Source organism: Hermetia illucens, chromosome 2, assembly GCF_905115235.1.
Source record: "Hermetia illucens chromosome 2, iHerIll2.2.curated.20191125, whole genome shotgun sequence".
NCBI classification, from domain to species: domain Eukaryota; kingdom Metazoa; phylum Arthropoda; class Insecta; order Diptera; family Stratiomyidae; genus Hermetia; species Hermetia illucens.
Window position 1 is genome coordinate 85746043 of NC_051850.1, and position 18057 is coordinate 85764099.

General features: G+C 42.0%; 1 protein-coding gene across 1 annotated transcript in view; it reads left to right on the top strand.

Moving 5' to 3' along the window:
• LOC119648612 overlaps positions 1-13062 on the top strand; it is a 472256-nt gene extending 459194 nt beyond the window's left edge. Inside the window, exon 7 of the mRNA XM_038050381.1 lies at positions 12390-13062. Coding sequence (XP_037906309.1) covers positions 12390-12529 — 140 coding nt within the window. The 3' untranslated portion in view covers positions 12530-13062. The remainder of the gene's footprint in view (positions 1-12389) is intronic.
• The last annotated feature ends 4995 nt before the right edge of the window (positions 13063-18057 follow it).

Sequence of the window (18057 nt, forward strand, 5' to 3'; positions counted from 1 at the left end):
ATGGGACAGATAGTGCCCCATTGCCATTCGTCAGGCATTGGTCCGCTATCCCACACCTTGAACATCAGTTGATGAACCACTTAGTGTAGTTGGTCGTCTTCATATTGAACCAATTCGGCTGTAATTCCATCGGCTCCTGGCGACTTATGGTTTTTAAGCGCGGACTATTTCTTCTATTCTTGATAGTGGCAGCATTTATCCGTCCTTTTCAGTTGACAGCACCACCAACTCGCCGATATTTTGGTTGTTCAGCGATTCATCAAAATACTCAACCGATCGCTTAGATATGCCCATTCTGTCGGGAATCAAATTTCCCTCTTTGTCTCGGTAGGATGAGCGTCGAGGTGGGTAAGACATTATCCTGCTGACTTACTGGTAAAACTTCCGCATCTGGTGCGGTTGCAACTGGTACTTTTCTAGTTCATAGACCTGTTGGTTCTCCCAGGCTTCTTTCTTTCCTTATGTGAAGCCGTTTCTCCGCTCGACGGACTTCGTGATAGGTCTTGGTGAATGCAATATTGCTCGATATGCGGTATTCTTTCGTTCCGTTCTTAGTTTGCATTCATCGTCAAGCCAGCCACTTCGACTTTTCATATGATTGGGGCCAAATATGTTTGTGGCAGTATCAATGGTAACGCTCTGCAGGTGGTTTTGAAGATCATTTGTTTATATTTCATCTCCAGGGCATCTATTAGTTGCCGTTATTGCGGCATAAATTTCCACATTATAGGTGTTACGGAGGGCTGTGTTCGGAATGGCTTCAATATTCACTCTCACCTGATTGTCAGAGGGTATTTGAGCTGGTGTTGTAATTCAAGCCTGGATCACTATGCCAACGAGATAGTGAGCCTATATTGGCCCCCCTACATGTTCTGACATTCATCAATGTTGATAGGTGGCGGTGTTCAATCAGCACGTAGTCAATTTGGTTGGTTCCATCTGGAGAGGCCCACGTATGTTTGTGTACCGCTTTCCGCGCAAACCAGTTACTTCCAGTAACCATTTCGTGCGATACTGCTAACTGAATAATCCGCAGTCGGTTATCATTGGTATCTATATGTAAGCTATGAGAGCCGACGTATCGCGCGAATACTGGCTTGACTGTTGAAATCTTCCAGTATGATTTTGATATCATACTTGGGACAGGCTTTGAGGATTCGTTCTACTGCCTCTTATAAGTTATCCTTCTGCGGATCTGCAGTCTCCTCGGTAGGGGCGTGAACGTTTATGAGGCTTTTATTTCTAAAATTTGTCTCGCAAACGCAGAGTGCATAGCGTTTCGCTTTCAAAGCCGATAACAATAGGTTTCATTTTTTGGCTGACTAAGAAATCTACTCCTTGCATATGCTTTACTGGATGCTCGCTATAATATATGTATGGTGTAATGACTCTTCTACAAGAAACCGCTGCTTGTCCAGCGCATCTCTTACTGCGCTGTTACATCAGCCTTATATTGGGACAGGGTAGGGCTAGCTGCTGAGCAGCATACGGTCTGTACAGGGAACGCAAGTTGCATGTGAGAATGCGCAAATCGTTATTCCGTTGTCGGGTTCCTCGTTTTAAAATCCATCCTGTCCGAGGTTCCTGTTGTGGCTTCGTAACATCGGTTTTCCGTGTAGTGTTGTTAGCCCTACCCAACCTCCAATTTATCCCGGTTTTTTAGCGCGAAAGGCTCCTTCTCCATCTGCGGGTACCAATCCACGTTTCGCCCTGGGACCTATACTACCCTTTGACCGCCCAACTATTATTAACAAAGTTATAGAATGCGAAACTTTAACATCTTCTGTGAATTTCATGCATTCGAAAACGTGTACGACGTGATTATAACACATCAATTAGTCAATACCACATCGAAGTGAGCTCATCGGAATGGGGGGGGGGGGATCGCAGGGAAACATTTCGTTTGAGGTTTTTAATCGTTCATATATGAATATCAATTATTAGAGACAGACATAGGTATGCATATGCTGGAGCTTTGGGGTAGGGCCTAATTCGAATCGATATATTTGTACATTAAACCAGCAGTATTCAATATAAGTGCTGGATATGTAGGTAGGTAGGTAGGTATTAGTGGCCGCTCCGAGGAGCCCAATTAGCGCTTTGGTGCGCCGTTTTGATGCCACAAACTCCTAAGACCCGTGACTGTCGTTATGGGAGCAGGAAAACAGAGTTCAGCCGGCTCGGATCTTCAGAGCCAACCAGTAGCATTCACGAAGGAAAGCAGCTCTCCAACCCTGCAGCTAGAAATCTCTCTGAAAGAGAGAAGAGAGCGAAATATACCTTGAAATTGTTTCCTGATGCGGCATGCAATATTGAAGTCATTATTATTTGCGGAGCTTCTACTTCCTTGACTAGCGTAATAATAAATTCTCTATTGTAACGACGTACGCCGCGGTACACTTCGCGGGATTCATTGAGTTAACGGAAGTCAAGCGCTTTTGATGGTGATATTTTCCGGCGAACTGTCCAGGATATTTGCCCTCTGCTCAGCAAGATAGTTTTCCCACTACGGAGCGCACCTCAGTCCCGAAAGCGACGCGTCTTCAGTTTCGAGGCTTCTCTGTTCTGCAAGATAATGCGGGCGTGACATGCAAGCGAATGCAAGTGACCGTCAAAAGATGATTTCTCTTGATATGGATGTTGGCCCCCCTTTCGTTGCCTAAATATCGTCGTCGAGAAGTGTTCGCATATTCCATAATCTAATCATAAACTGATAAGGGAACCAAAAGTGGCTGCCGAAAGGTCAGTTCGTTTCCAAGGCATTAAGAAATTCCAGAACTTTTAGTGAGCTTCCATTTCACTACGCTCATGTCTATAAAGAAGGATTCCCAGGATGCCCCTACAAATGTCGGCCTTTAACCGTCTGAAAGGGTTGGGTAGAGATGTAATTAATAATTTCATCTGTGGGCAATAAGAAAATTTTTGCATGGAAAACTATTCTCTTTCAAGCACATTTAATTGAGACTGGGACTGACGTCCGATTGGCGATATACCATCTATCAAAAGTGATATTTCTTTATAAGTTAACCTTTGAACCCAATGCTAGCAACATATGAATTTGTATGCAAAGTTCTATTTTTAAACTTACGGAATGACGTTTATATGCATACATAGTATGTAGGTACACGTGATGGATATACATACATATGTACATGAAGGTTTTTGTGTAGACTTCAACGTAGACGCCAATATTTACCCCAACTTTAAATATCCATCACGTTTATTTATTGATGCATGGTGCTGACTTTCTGAACTTCTGAACATTTCCCTCAATCAATCCAAGCGGTTTTCCAAAAAGCATTTCTAATGCGGGCGTATCGCTGTTAAGTGTCAGTAAATCTAGTAATAAGGATCTGAATGAGACTTGTTAATCCCACATCACTTGTTGTTAATTTATCTTTCAATATTTTAGTCAGGGCTTCTCCATTGACTGCTGGCTCCAAGGCTCTGCCTATGGCACCAGGATAATACTGAGTCTCCTTCCGGGTTGCGTGAAGTTTGAAATTGATCGGATAATTAACACTTCAGACTCCAGCAGCACATTGCCTGTAATTTCAGGATGGAAACTCTCCAGCACCGGAGTGTACACTTACTGAGCCATGCCATCCCGAGTTAATTTACATGAAATTCCACTCGATTACCAGATTAGTGCGTTAATGAAACTTCAATCAGAGTAACTCAAGTAGCGTATGCCGCAGTGTTCTACTAATCCCGGAACATTCCTGGAACCAGGCGATTGGGTGTGTATACGGGAAATTGAAAATAACATTACGGCCTGCCATTGAACAGCGTTTATAATTAAATTTATTTTACCACCTAACCTGCTGCCTATCATTGTTAAATGTGCCAAACGCCGCAAGGCACGGTTTTACATTTTTTAATGGGTCTATCAGAATTGCGCGGTTTGATTTTCACAGAATTAAATTAGTATTTCAGGCAGATAAAACTAATTAAAACCTTGTAAAATTGGCAGATAATGAATCGAAATTCAATTCCAGTAATATTCCATGTGAAGAATGCACGTGTGTGGTAATAATGTGGTTGCCCTCAAAACATGTTCTCGATTAGTTCCCCGCCCCCCCCCCCCCCCTTGATATTAGTTGATGTTAAACGGATTGTAACAAATTTGTCGGTCCTTGGATTCTATCCCAAGTTGAAATGAACCATAGGAACCAAATTGGTACGAGCAACATGCATATCACATGAAAAGGTGTTATGAGAGCTTGATGCTTTTGTGCAGGCTGTTCATAAACTAAAGATAATAAAACCGTTGACGCAGCAATCCAATTGGATCAGGGCTTTGAAGTGTGGTAGAGCACTTCATTCAAGACCGTAACGGTACACGACAGTACACTGTAGGACGCCATGTGGCCAGCATTGAGCTCGCCCGAGACTATTACCCCGACTTGACTCAAGTACCCATTCACAACTGAGTCGACTGGTATCCGTCGTCAAATCATGATACACTGCCACCAGCAAAATTTGAACCGGGACCTTCCATACGGCAACCTTGGTGGTCTAACCACTCAGCTATTCGGACACTATAAAATAAGATATTTTTAAAAAAATATCCACGCGAGGATGTGCTTCCAATGAAACTTAAAAGTAATGTAATATTGGAGAATTCGACAAGAGTGTTGCAAGAATGAAATAATTTTGCTACATTTTTTTCGGACCTGCTACATTCTTGATCGAACGAACCTGTGCGAAAAGCCCAACATATCGAAAAAGCCTTAAGAGAATTAAATACAATCCACGCAGTTTAGGCCACGATGGCAACTTCATTATTTCCATTCCCCCCCCATTCCATTCCCGCTAAATTTTAGTCAAAAACGGGAATTTCAGCACAGCAAGAATTGCGAAAAAAGGTGGTTATTCAAGGTAGCAGGAGGAATGTGCGCACGCTCCTCGAGGACGAGCGAGAGTCCTCAGAATGCTTGCTTTCTTCAATTTGACCGGGAATTTCAACGATATAACCTGGACATTCTCGACCTAAGCGAAGTCCCTCTTGCGGCAATGTGCTTTTGTACTTTGGGAAACCAAGCGGTAGCAGACGCGAATCCGGTGTCGGGTTGCGTTTGACGGCTGCAGCAAATCACGCTTTCTTGACCGGTTTCTGCCAGACTTCTAACTTAAAGATTCCAATTTCGTGGAATTCTGAAACTTACACCGTCTCGTCATTGGTGGCACATTGTTCGACCACAGAGCCTGCCATAAGTTCAGTGAGGATTCAACTAACCTACGCCATACGACCAATCAGATTGACCACGTTGCGATCAGCAGTAGATTTAGGAGATGTCTAATGGATCTGGGTAGCAAGAAAGGCGCTAATGTCGGCCTCGAAATAAATCACAATCTGATGGTCGCTTTCGTTTGTTTGCGTGTTGCATCCGGCACCTCTCAAAGGGTGGGGAGCTGCAACCCACTAAGTCCAATCTCAACCTTCCCGCAGATTGCAATTATTTCATTGCATTATGAAAGAGCTTGCGTGCGGACGCAAATCTCTTTCGACTGTCCAAAGAACGGCAAAGGACGACCAGGATCGACTTCTCATCCATGATAATGAACAATTGAAAAGGTGGAAAGAATACTTCACCATGGTTCTTAGCCGTATCACATCCGGCGACGTTCTTCCTCTTGTGGCTGAAATGACTAGTACCAACAATTTGCAGATAGCGACTGTTCCTACATGCAGAAAGGAAATAACTTCGGTCATCAATGCATTCAAACGGTGGAATATCGCAAGGGTTGACGGTTTCTCCGCAGAGTTATTCATCGCTGCGCCTGTAGCTACTGTAGATCTGCTACCTCCACTCGTATGAAAACCTTGGGAACCCGAAACCTTTCTCAGAGAGTGTTAGAAGTAAACCTGTTTTGAGTATGACAATGACAATCGGAGGGATATCTGCCTGATCCCTGCCGTCGTAGCTAAAATAATCCTAGAACGCACTAAAGAACACCTGGAAAGCTTGATCAACAGAGAACAGGCTGGTTTCCGCTCGAGATCCTCCTGTATTGACAACATCTATACTCTATGGATCATTTTGTAATAGTGCGCGGAATTTTGATTTTCGGTGCACATGCTCTTCATCGATTTCGAGAAAGCTTTCGATAGTGTGAACAGGGAGTGTATCCGGGGTGCTCTTCCCAGGGGAGACATTCCAGAGAAACTAATAGTTATTATCTAAATATGTCTTTTAGATGGCGCAAAATGTCACGTCCTGCAACGAGGCAAAATCTTTGAAGATTTTGAGGTCCCTCCTATCACCGATAATATTTCTTCTTGCTACCGATGATGCTCTCTATGCTGTCTTGTTGGGAGGACATGGAGAAATTCAATGGACAATGATATCTTTCCTCAAACACTCGATTGTGTTGACGACATTTGTTTGCTCTCTTATCGACCTTGGCGAAATGCCACCAGATTTGGAAAGAGAGGCAGTTGGTTGGAAGATAAACAATAACAAGGCGAAGATTCTCAGTCTGACGGGTCATCACTCTCCCCCTATTTGTATTAATGGACAGAATATCTAGAGTGTCGATCAATTTGTATATATGTAGTATCTAGGAAGCGTGATTTCTGCCGACGGTGGCACTGAACTTGATGTTGCCCGATACATTAGCACTAGCTTGTCTAAAATGTGGAAAAGCATTTATCTCAACACCCAGATTAGTTAAGACTCTTCTGTGTTCTTTCTGTCACGGTATATAGTCGCATGGGGTATCAAATGAAAGGACTCAATTAGTCATTTTCAAAGCTGGTCACATTTTAATACTGGGTGCAATATCAGGGAGATAGGGCTGAAAATATGTGCCATGAAAAGTCGTCTCGTTTAGGTTCTCAAAGCGAGGCATCCTCCGACTTTTCGACTTGCGAAAAATCTGGCAAAAGTCACAATCTAGGTCTCAGAATACAGGCCATTCTAATATCTGCTGAAATAAAGTTAATGACAGCATCTTACTCTATTTCAGAAATTTACCCGAAAATATCAGTATAAGTGGTAGGCATAAGGCATAATTCGGAAAAGTTAGAGGGAAATCGAAGTTAGTGCGGGAAAATATTCGTATTTTATAAGAATTGATTCTAATCTAAGGCGTCTATGACATTATATAAAGTGCACTTATCTATCATGTAAACATCTTATTTTAAAATGTATGTATAATATAAACATATATAAGAACCAACAAGACTGTGAACTAGAAAAGCACAGGGAGCAACCGCACCAGGCGCGCAAGTTTTATCAACAAATCAGCAGGATGAAGCCTAATACACCTCGATGCTCATCCTGCCGAGACAAAGAGGGAAATCTGATTTCCGACAGAATGGGCACACCGGAGCGATCGGTTGAGTACTTTGATGAGCTACTGAACAACCAGAACATCGGCGAGTTGGAGGTCCCGCCAACTGAAGACGACGGACAAATACTGCCACCACCAAGTTTAGGAGAAAGAGTCCGTGCAATTCATCGGCTAAAAAATCATAAGTCGCCAGGAGCCGATGGAATTACAGCCGAATTGGTTAAATATTGAGGGGACCGGTTCAACCACGTGGTTCATCAACTTGTGCTCAAGGTATGGGACAGCAAATCGATGCCTGACGATTGGCAACGAGGCATTATTTGTCTCAGACATAAAAAGGGAGATATCACACAATGCAGCAATTATAGAGGTATCACGTTGCTGAGTACCATCTATAAGATCTTCTCCTCTATCTTGCTAGGCCAGATAGCCCAATACGCCCAGAACATCATTGGCCCATACCAAAGAGGCTTCACTCCAGGCAAATCAGCAACAGATCAGATTTTCTCTCTGCGGCAAACGATAGAAAAACTGTTGGAAAATGGACAACAGTTGCACCGTCTATTCATCGACTTTAAAGCCGCTCACGGATGATGTCAGCCAACAGACCCTGTTTCAGCTTACAAAAACTGTTCCGCTCGAAACGTCTCACCATAGGGTCAAAGCTCTTCCTGTACAAGACAATGTTTTTGCCAGTCCTCATGTATTTCTCGAAAACTTTCGATTAGAAGAGGCAAGAAACTCTTGGCCGCGTTCGAAAGAGGTATCCTCCGAAGAGTTTTTGGCCCCCTACATGAGGGTGGACGATTCCGTAGCCTACACAATGAAGAAATCTATGAGCGATAGCATGACCGTCAGGTTGTGGATAAAATCCAGCTCTTTAGGTTACGGTGGGCGGGTCACTTAATCCGTATGGATGATCCAACCCGGAAAGTCTATAAGGGCAATACCTATGGTAGAAAAAGCAGACGAAGCAGACCCTGCCTAAGATGGAGAGATGGCGTAGATCAGGACACAGGGATATCGAATTGGTGGACCTCGGCGCAAAACCGGGATGTCTGGAGTTCCTTATTAAGGCAGGCCTAGACCGGATACCGGTTGTTGCGCCGTCGATGATGATGATATAAGTCCAGATAAATATACATATGTATGTATGAGTTGCTGTTAGTGTCAATTGCGTACCTTATGCTCAGCTGTGTCAAATTCAATTTAGGCTCGTGATAATTTGGAGATATTCAAATGCATATATACATGTGTAAGCATCAGGATGCGATAATAGGAATTGATCATTTATTTAGGATGAGCATAACATTTATGACTTTAATATTTCACTGTGGATGTGTTGTTTGCAAATTGGAAATCATTGACTATTTTGAATTTTTTTAACTTTGTATAAATCAATTCCGCCAAGCTATTAACATAGCGTGCTGGTCCCAAGCCCAGATAAAGGAGAAGGGTGTTGAGGCAACGTACTCTGTACTATCCTCAGTAAAACAAAAAAAAAATGCTGAGATCAGGGAAAGAGATAAATAGAGTATAGTTGGAGTTATTCTACTATACTAAATCCTACCTGATCTCTCTTGGTGACAGGCCCCGCTTCAGGCCGACCATGAAAATGCATACAACGTCGTTAGAAACAACATGATTGTATTGAGTCACGAGCCTCGGAAGAATACTAGGGCGTCCACCCCAGTCGTCGCGGCAGGACGGGCCCCGGTCCTGTCGAGAAATGGGCAAGGGTTCATGATGCATGGACGGCGCCAGGACGTAATCAAGTTAGTCCAAATAAAACGAACAGAACCAATAGGTGTCTGCACCTTAAATGTTGGTACCCTAACCCCCAGGAAAGACCGAGGAACTCGGAAGAGCCCTTTGGAAAAGGCGCATTGATATTTGCGCTTTACAAGAAATCCGATGGTCTGGTGCCAAAATCTGCGACATTGAACGCGTTAAAAATTGCTAGAAACTTCTCTATTTTGGTAGTCCACACACTCAATATGGTGTTAGCATTGCCATCTCAGAGGGTTTCTGTGATGTCATTAAAGAAGTCGAACAATTTGATGATCGGTGGATGAAGCTCACCATTATATCAGCCGATCTCACTATTCACTTCTTTACCGCATACGCAACTTCTCGATGAAGAGACTTGTCACGTGCCTGCTGACGACTATATTATTATTGCCGGCGACCTTAAGGGTCATGTGGGTGAAAAGGCAAACGGTAACAGGTACCATGGCGGAAAAAGTTTCGGGCTTCTAAGAATGACGCCGATCTTGCTCACTTTAAGGCTATACGCTCTACTGTAAAGTAAATGGTCAGAAAAGCGCGTAAAAGGTACCTATTGAGCGTCGAAGCCGCCCTTGCCCGCGGTAACTTAAAACCCTTTTGGTCTCACGCTCGCAATTCTCGTAATCCAACTTCGCTTTGTTGACTCCACTGCCAACTTCCCAAAACAATCCTACGACCTTCTCTGCACCCACTTCTCTTCAGTGTTTTCTCTTTCGAGCCCTCCAGCCTCTACACCTTTCATAAATACAGACTGCTTCGAATCTCTAGCCATTCCTCTCCTTACGCCTTCCTTGGTTGAGTTCCTCATTAGTAACCTTGACCCCAATGTTGGACCTGGCCCCGATGGGGTTCCTAATCTCTTCCTCCTTAACTGTGTATAAAACACATTTCCGTCCCCCTGTGTATAATGTACAACAAAAGTCTATGCTGCTTTGCCATCTCTGGAAAGAAACCCTTATCATTCCTATCCTCAAGAGCGGAGACCCTTCCCTTGCTGTGAACTACCGCCCCATTTCTCTTCTCTCCTCTTGCTCCGAAATCCTAGAAAGATACGTCAACGACTGGTTGATCGCGTACTTCGGTCAATTTATTGTCAAAGCAGCCTGGTGTCGGGAAACATAGATCAACGGCTTCAAATCTTCTGGTCTTTACCAACTTTGTTGCTAAATGCTTGAATTCACGACAGGAGGTACATGCTCCGCACCCTCAATCTCCCCTCCCTACAGCAACCCCGTATCTTCCTTGATATGTGTACCCTTTTCAAACTCTGCAATGGACTGATGGACTGCTCCGCCAACTCGGATATTACTTTCCGTATCGCCTCGTCTCACAACACACATAGTGCGGACATTTTTGATGTACTCTTCGCGGAGCTCGAGATTCACTCTCCGATTCCGAGGTTTTGCCGGTCCTACAATGCCCTACAGCTTGGGTCCTTTGACTCTATGTCCCTCTCTAGCTTTGAGCGTAAAATATGCCATTTACTTGCTCCTCCCTCTGAGGACAATATGTCATAAGAAATTTGCTTTCTGTGAAACGAATGAAATCGAGGAAAGCTCTGGAAGGTGAAGAGCTGAGACCCAACACTGTGGCTCAGTGAATTCTTTAACCGGGTTATTCAGGAAGCAAGAACGCCATCTGATTGGCAAGAAAGTAACACTGTTCCAATATGGAAAAAGAAAGGTAGTCCAGCAGAATGTTCAAATTACCGTCCGATCCGGTTACTTTCCCATGAAGATTTTTGAACGCATTCTTGACAACCGTATTCGCGAAATCGTTGAAATAACTGTGAATCAAACCGGATTTGTCAAAAACTGCGGAACTACTGACGCAATACACGCTGCGCGGTTGCTCATGGAGAAACACCGTGAGAAGCATCGCTCTCTTTACATTACATTTCTGCATCTAGAGAAAGCGTTTGACCGTGTGCCACACGAACTCATCTGGTATGCTTTACAACAACACTTAGTGCCAGAAGAACTCGTGCGCTGGGTTTAATTGCTCTACCACGATCCTAATAGTAAAGTTCGAAATATGGCAGTTGTATCAAAACCGCTTCGTGTCTCTGTTGGTGTTCATCAAGGAAGCGCCCTCTCAGCACTTCTCTTTGTTCTTGTTATGGGCACCGTCGTACGAGATATCCAACGCCCAGTCCCCCATACGCTGCTTCATGCAGATAATGTTTTCCTAGCATCTGATAGCAAAAATCATCTTGAGCAACTTGTCTAAAAGTGGAATGGTTGCCTCATGCAACACGACCAATCCCCATGAAACAGGCACAATCACTATCCGCGGTTCTGAGTGTTGACCAACTATAAAAGGCAATGAATGACGTCTTGCGGTAATGGAGATGAATATGTTACGTTGGACTAGTTTAATTTGCTGCCTAGTCCTCTGGATAAGTAATTTCCCATGAGTTTCGTTGATTTGTGCATAATATGCGTTAATGGTTCCACCACATTGCCAAAAACGATAGAGAACACCAAAGCATTTTTCGTGTGAAGCCTTGGTTTTTGGCGTCCATCCATGGGCTGAGCAGTTGGTTGTATGTCGTATAATACTCTTTATCCCTTGGCACTACTCTCTCCAAAAAGAATCCTTTTTGTTATGTCAGAGCTGAGAAACGCAAATTTCCATTCAAAGCGTCGTGTTTTACTCAATAAATTCATGCGGAGTCCACTTCCAAACTATTGCAAGTGCCAGGGCAAACTATAGGATAATGTGCGCCCAATTTATTTCTAACGGTTCTTACAGATCACGTTTCATATTCTACCAGCTAGCACAGTTCGTCGTTGTTTTCCAATGGTCCTAGTTATCCACTTTGAAGGTCTTGACGCCCGGCTGGTAGCCTTGGCTGCATTATGAACAAGTTGAAATTTATAAAGAAAAGATAGACGTTTTTGCTTGGCTTCCTGCAAAATGAAGTACAATATACGTGCAACTACAATTATTTATATTTCAAAACGAGCATCCTAAAAACAATTATTATTCAAATAAATTAACCAAGTTAGTGGAACTTGATTTAGATGTATGTATTTACCTTATTTCGTTATTTCCAAAAAACAAGTTGGAGAGAAATTATGTCTGAAGGCTGTTTCAGACTCAAATCTATTATTTGGAGCTTTTACATTGCGAGTATCGTCCTGCACATAAAATTACAAACTACAGACACTTAAAATTCACAGGATACATCGAATTTCGTATTCCTAGAGCAACCTAGATAGTTTTTGCTACTACACACAATTGCTATTTCCCTTCCACAGTAGTGTGCATTGTTTTTTAACGAATATTTCTCGTTACAGGTGAAAGTTTTGCTGAACTGCATCACGGAAGCTCGTCCCGAGTCATTACGCATACCTCACCTGTAGTTTTAAGTGTCCTGCTGCTACCTCTGGCAGCACTGCAATACCGTTCATCATTCATATTCAACTGTATCAGGTAGGAGGTTGTATCCCTAAGGAAATTTTAGAGCGCAACAACTGAAATTTCACGATCGTTAGGAAAAACGGAAAGCAATGCCTTCCGCTGCCGCTTGTTACCCCAAAGGACGACAGAGGAGGGCAGCTTTTTATGTAAGATTAATTTCACAGGATGTGTTGTTATGTTGTTACCATAGCTTGTAATACTTTTGCGTTCCTTTTCTTGAAGCGAAAAGAATTGTTTGAATATGATTTCAAAGTTGGGATTGAAAAGAGTATTGGTAGCTCATTCCGAAAAAACAGGTGAAGGATAATTTAATATGTGCGATATGTTTCCAATGAAACTGATGTAAATCATAAAGTTTAATACGATGTTCACTGTACATAATCTACTTATTCCGGTTTAAAACGTAAATGAGAAAATCAGATATGAACGAATTTTCCATGGAATTGAAGCTACATTTTAACATACATATTACATATAGAAAAACGTAAACGTTCTCTGAGACCATACTATAGACATCATATCAATATACGCTTAAGTAGAAGTTACGTTGTATTTCCAGAGCAAAATGAGACAAAAATATAGAATAAATTTGGTTTTTAACGTCACTTTGTCATTCCTTTCTTGTTGAGCCTCTATTATCTGAAAAAAATTACAAAACTTAATCTTTTATTATTTACTTATTTTTGGATTTGAGTTTGTCATTTACTAAGATAAAGTCTCCAATATGCATACGATCGAACACAGGCAATTTATATCATTAAGTCGCCTTCCGGAACAAATTTTTATCGCTGTTAGAGTTCAATCTATTATTTTCTGTACACCCTTTCTTCTCCATTCTAAAATACCAATCTCTCATTTCCCTTCAATGACTGGGTTTATTAACCGCGCCTTGCAGTCCCGGACAGTCCTGAAAGCGTTCTGCTGCCCGTGTGTTATGGACGTTGACTCTTATCAACCATGAGGGCAGAACTACATATGGAAGGACTTGACGCAATGGGGAAATTTTAACTTTCAATTTTGTCAGCACCTAGTAGTACCTGTCTACATGCGCTGATTCAGGAGTGTGCACCGAGTGCTTTGGAACTTTAGTCCGTTCACATCATTGTCAAAATGTCATGGTCATTGATTTATATATTGAAGACTTGCTGATGCAAATACTAACAAACTTGAAAGTGAGTTCATTACGAAGAAAATACAAAACAAATAGTTAAAGGAAACAAAGGAAACTATTCCAAATGAAAACACTCCTACATAACGAAGAATTCTAATAAAATCCAATTTTTACAGAGTAAATTATAAACAACACAGTTTTGAACCCATAATGAGTGTTCGTAGCCAACGAAAAACAGAAAGAAAATATCTTACATTCTAAAAAATATTGATGAAAAGTTACCCTTATTATATGATGCACTTGAATACCTGATATTACATTAGGTGGTTCCAAATGAAATGGCCGTTTTTGTACTAAAATTTGAAATGACTGTAAAGCTTTATTTATTTATTTTATTTTTATTTTTTTTTATTTATTTTATTTATTAGGTGCCAGTCAATTCAAAACACTTCTCCTAGCGAGATTCAAGAACGTTTATGCCAATTCCGTAGAAGTCCAACTCTCGGGTCTTGATAAATTCGTCGAAGGTCGAATTTTGACAGCCTCTTCGTTCCTAAATTTTTTTCCGCCAAAAAAGGATCCAAATGCTTAAAAAAGTGGTAGTCGGCTGGTGGAAGGTCCGGTGAATATGGTGGATGAGGCCGAGTTTCATACAGCAATTCGTTCAACTTTTGAACCGTTTTTCTAGATACATGAGGTCGTCCATTGTCGTGAAGGAGTTTCACACCACCTCTCTTGACCAATCTCGGCCGTTGAATACTCAATTTTTGGTGCATTTCCTCGAGTTGGGTACAGTATTTCTGTGCATTTATCGTTTCTCCTGATACCAAAGAAGAATAGTGGATAAATCCAGCTCTATACGAACAAACACTCACCATTACCTTCTTCGGATGGAGGCTTGGTTTCGGTATATGCTTCTGTGGCTCATTAGCATCTAGCCATTGTGCTGATCGGCGACGATTGTCGTATAATATCGACTTTTCATCACATGTCACTATTCTGTGCAAAAAGGGATCGGTTCTGTTGCGGGTGAGTAGAGAAGCGCCATGTTTTGCTCCGTAAGGACATGCAGAACCCATTTGTCGAGCTTTTCACCCTTCCAAGTTGTTGTAAGTGCTGGGATATTGTCGAATAATGTATGCCCAGTTTGTCTGCAATGTCCCTCACAGACTGACGTGTGTCGGATTCGACTAGCAAACGCAGCTCGTCGTTGTCAATCGATGGTCCTGGATATCCACGTGGCTCACTTTGAAGGTTTACGTTGCATGACCGGAATTTTTCGAACCACCGCCGTGTGGTTCGTTCGGTTACCGTATCAGCTCCAAATGCGCTGTTAATGTTCTTGGTCGCCTCCGCCGCTTTATGACCGAGTTTGAACTCATACAGAGAAAGCATACGTTTTTGGCTCTTTGCCATCCTTTTTTAAGGTTTTGTGTAAAACAAAACCTTATTAAAATCGATTCAATGTCCGTCCGTCTGTCTGTCTGTCTGCCTGCCACACGCACTTTTCTCCAAAACGGCTAACCCGTTCCGAACGAAATTTTGTGGACAGATGGGAGCTATGAAATCTCACGCATATAGCGAGTGGCATAAATTTTGGTGGAGTTTAAAAGGGGGCTCCCGATACATGCAAAGGGGGGATTCAAAAATTTTTTTTCACCGGATATAGTTGTGTAGGGTATCAAATGAAAGGTCTCGATTTGTGCTTTCCGAAACTCACATTAGTTTTGGCATAAATTGCAAAGTGCGTGAGTAAGGAGTCAAATTGTACGCACTTGAAGGACTCGTTTTCGGAAACTACCCAACCTAAAAATCCGAAAAAATGAGGGTGGTGCGCCTAAATGAAATCTAGGCCTCAAAATATGTCCCATTCTGATATCTGCTCCAATAAACTTACTAATAGTATATTACTACTTTTTAAAAATTTACTGAAAAACCCCCCTTAAATTCATCCTAAGATTTCCGAATTGTACCAGCATAGGGGACAATATTTCGTATACATGTGCTAAATTTCATGGAAATCAGACAATTAACGCCAAAGTTATAGCAGTTCAAACTTGGCAATTTCGCACGAGTTTACTGCTTCCAAAGCCATGCAAATCAGATGCTGACGTCATAATTACCCGGAATAATTGACATTCGCGTGGAATATTAAAGTCACATTTATAAAGAATCTATTTATCTGCAGCCCTTTTTAAGGTTTTGTGTAAAACACTTATGTGAAATCTAATCTTCGAGAGATGTCCCATTCCGGTATCTGCTCAAAAAATTTACTAATAGTATATTATCAATTTTTAGAAATAGACAAAAAAACTCCCCTTAAGTTCATCCTAAGTGTACTAAATTTTGCACCGACATAGAGGACAGCCGTGCATACACATGCCAGGTTTCATGAAAATCCAACTATTAGTGGGAAAGTTATAGCAGTTCAAACTTATCAATTTCGTGCTAATTAACAGCATTCTAAGCCATACAAATAAGATGCTGACGTCATAATTAACGAGAATAATTGAAATTCGAGTGAAATATTAAAATTCCATTCAAGAAGAATCTAATTCTCCCTAGCCCTTTTTTATATTTGATGTTGGTTAAATTGTTTTCATTCGCTAATAATATTAACCTGAAGGTGTGAAGCGTATGAGGTTGACCATTATCAACACAGGGCTTTCCATCAAATGATTTATTTAAATCGCTTTGTAGAAAATACAGGGCAATGGAGTTTTTAGCTATATTACACGGAGCTGTCGTGCACTCGTCGCTCCTCACATCTTTTTCTTTTTCTTCAGCCTTCAGTTCACAAGCGGGGTCGGCTCGTGGTGATCGGTTTCGTCATTTTATTTTATCAAATGCCTGATCAGGATGTAATCGCGAGACCTTTAAATCCCCATCCAGTGTATCAAGCCACCATTGTTTTGGCTGGCTTTTTGGTTGCTTACCATTGCTTCCGTGGTTCTGATCAATACTGGTTGTTGAATTCTCGTTAGCGTGAATTACGTGACTACACCATCGAAAACGCCTCTCTTGCAGTTTTTCCACGATCGATGCAAACCCATATCGATCGCGGATATTCTCATTTCAGACGTAAACGTTTTGATTACGCGACCAGTGCAATGCAACATCTTCATCCCTATTACCGCAAGACGCCGTTCATTGTCCTTTATAGTCGGCCAACACTCAGAAATATAGAGAGCGGCAGATGGATGACATTGCAGTAAATTTTAGATTTGGCACGTTTCGATCACAAAGAACACCAGTTGTGAAATGCCACCTCATTCAGGCTGCGTTAATGCGTGAAGCAATTTTATCACGCAGTTCTCCATTGGTTGATAGTATTGACTCGAGATATTTAATTCGCTGAGTTCTGGCAATGGCAGTAACCTGCCCCTCGAGATATTTAAATCGCACAGTTCTGGCAATGGCAGTAACCTGCCCTCGGGTGAATGCTATCAGCCAATGAAGAACTACGTTATGCTCCTGACAGAGGGAAACACAAAATCTTTTATACCTAATGCGTCAAGCTTCCGGTTTCCCGACTTGTTTGTATCTGGTTTAGGTTAAATTCTTCGCATTTGCTAAGTCTAAAGCGTATGAAGTTGGCTAGTGTCGATACAGGGTTTTCCATCAAATGATTTATTTAAATCGATTTCTAAAAACCAGAGAGCAATGGAATTTTTAACTATGTGACACGAAGCTGTCATGCCCTCGTCGCTCTTCACATTTTCTTCTTTTTCTTTAGTCTTTGTCCCGTTTCGTGAATTCTCGTTATTGCGAATTACGTGACCATATCATCGAAGACACCTTCCTCGGAGTTTCTCCACAATCGATGCAACACCCATATTGTTCGCGGATATCCTTAATTTGGATGTAATCAACGGCACCAGTCCAGTGCAACATCTTCGTCTTCATTACCGCAAGACGTCATTCATTGTCTTTTATAGCCGGCCAACACTCAGAGCTATAGAGAGCGGCAGACGGACGACATTTTAGACTTGAGTCGTTCATTGATACGTCGATCACAAAGAACACAAGTTGTGGAATGCCGCTTCATCCAGGTTGCGTTAATGAGTGAAACAATTTCATTACGCAGTTGTCCATTGGCTGATAGCATTGACCCGAGATATTTAATTCGCTGAGTTCTGACAATGGCAGTAACCTGCCCCTCGAGATATATAAATCGCTGAGTTTTGGCAATGTCGGTAACCTGCCCTTCGAGATATTTAAATCGTTCAGTTCTGGCAATGGCAGTAACAGCCCAGAACTGAGCGATTTCAATATCTCGGGTTAATGCTCCTCACATAGGGAAACACAAAACCTTTTATACCTGAAGCATCAAGCTTCCGGTTGCCGACTTATTTCCTTTCTATTCCCTGTTATTCCAAGGGTGGTAAAAACCGAAATGACTCTTTGATTAAATGTAGGAGTCTTTATACTTT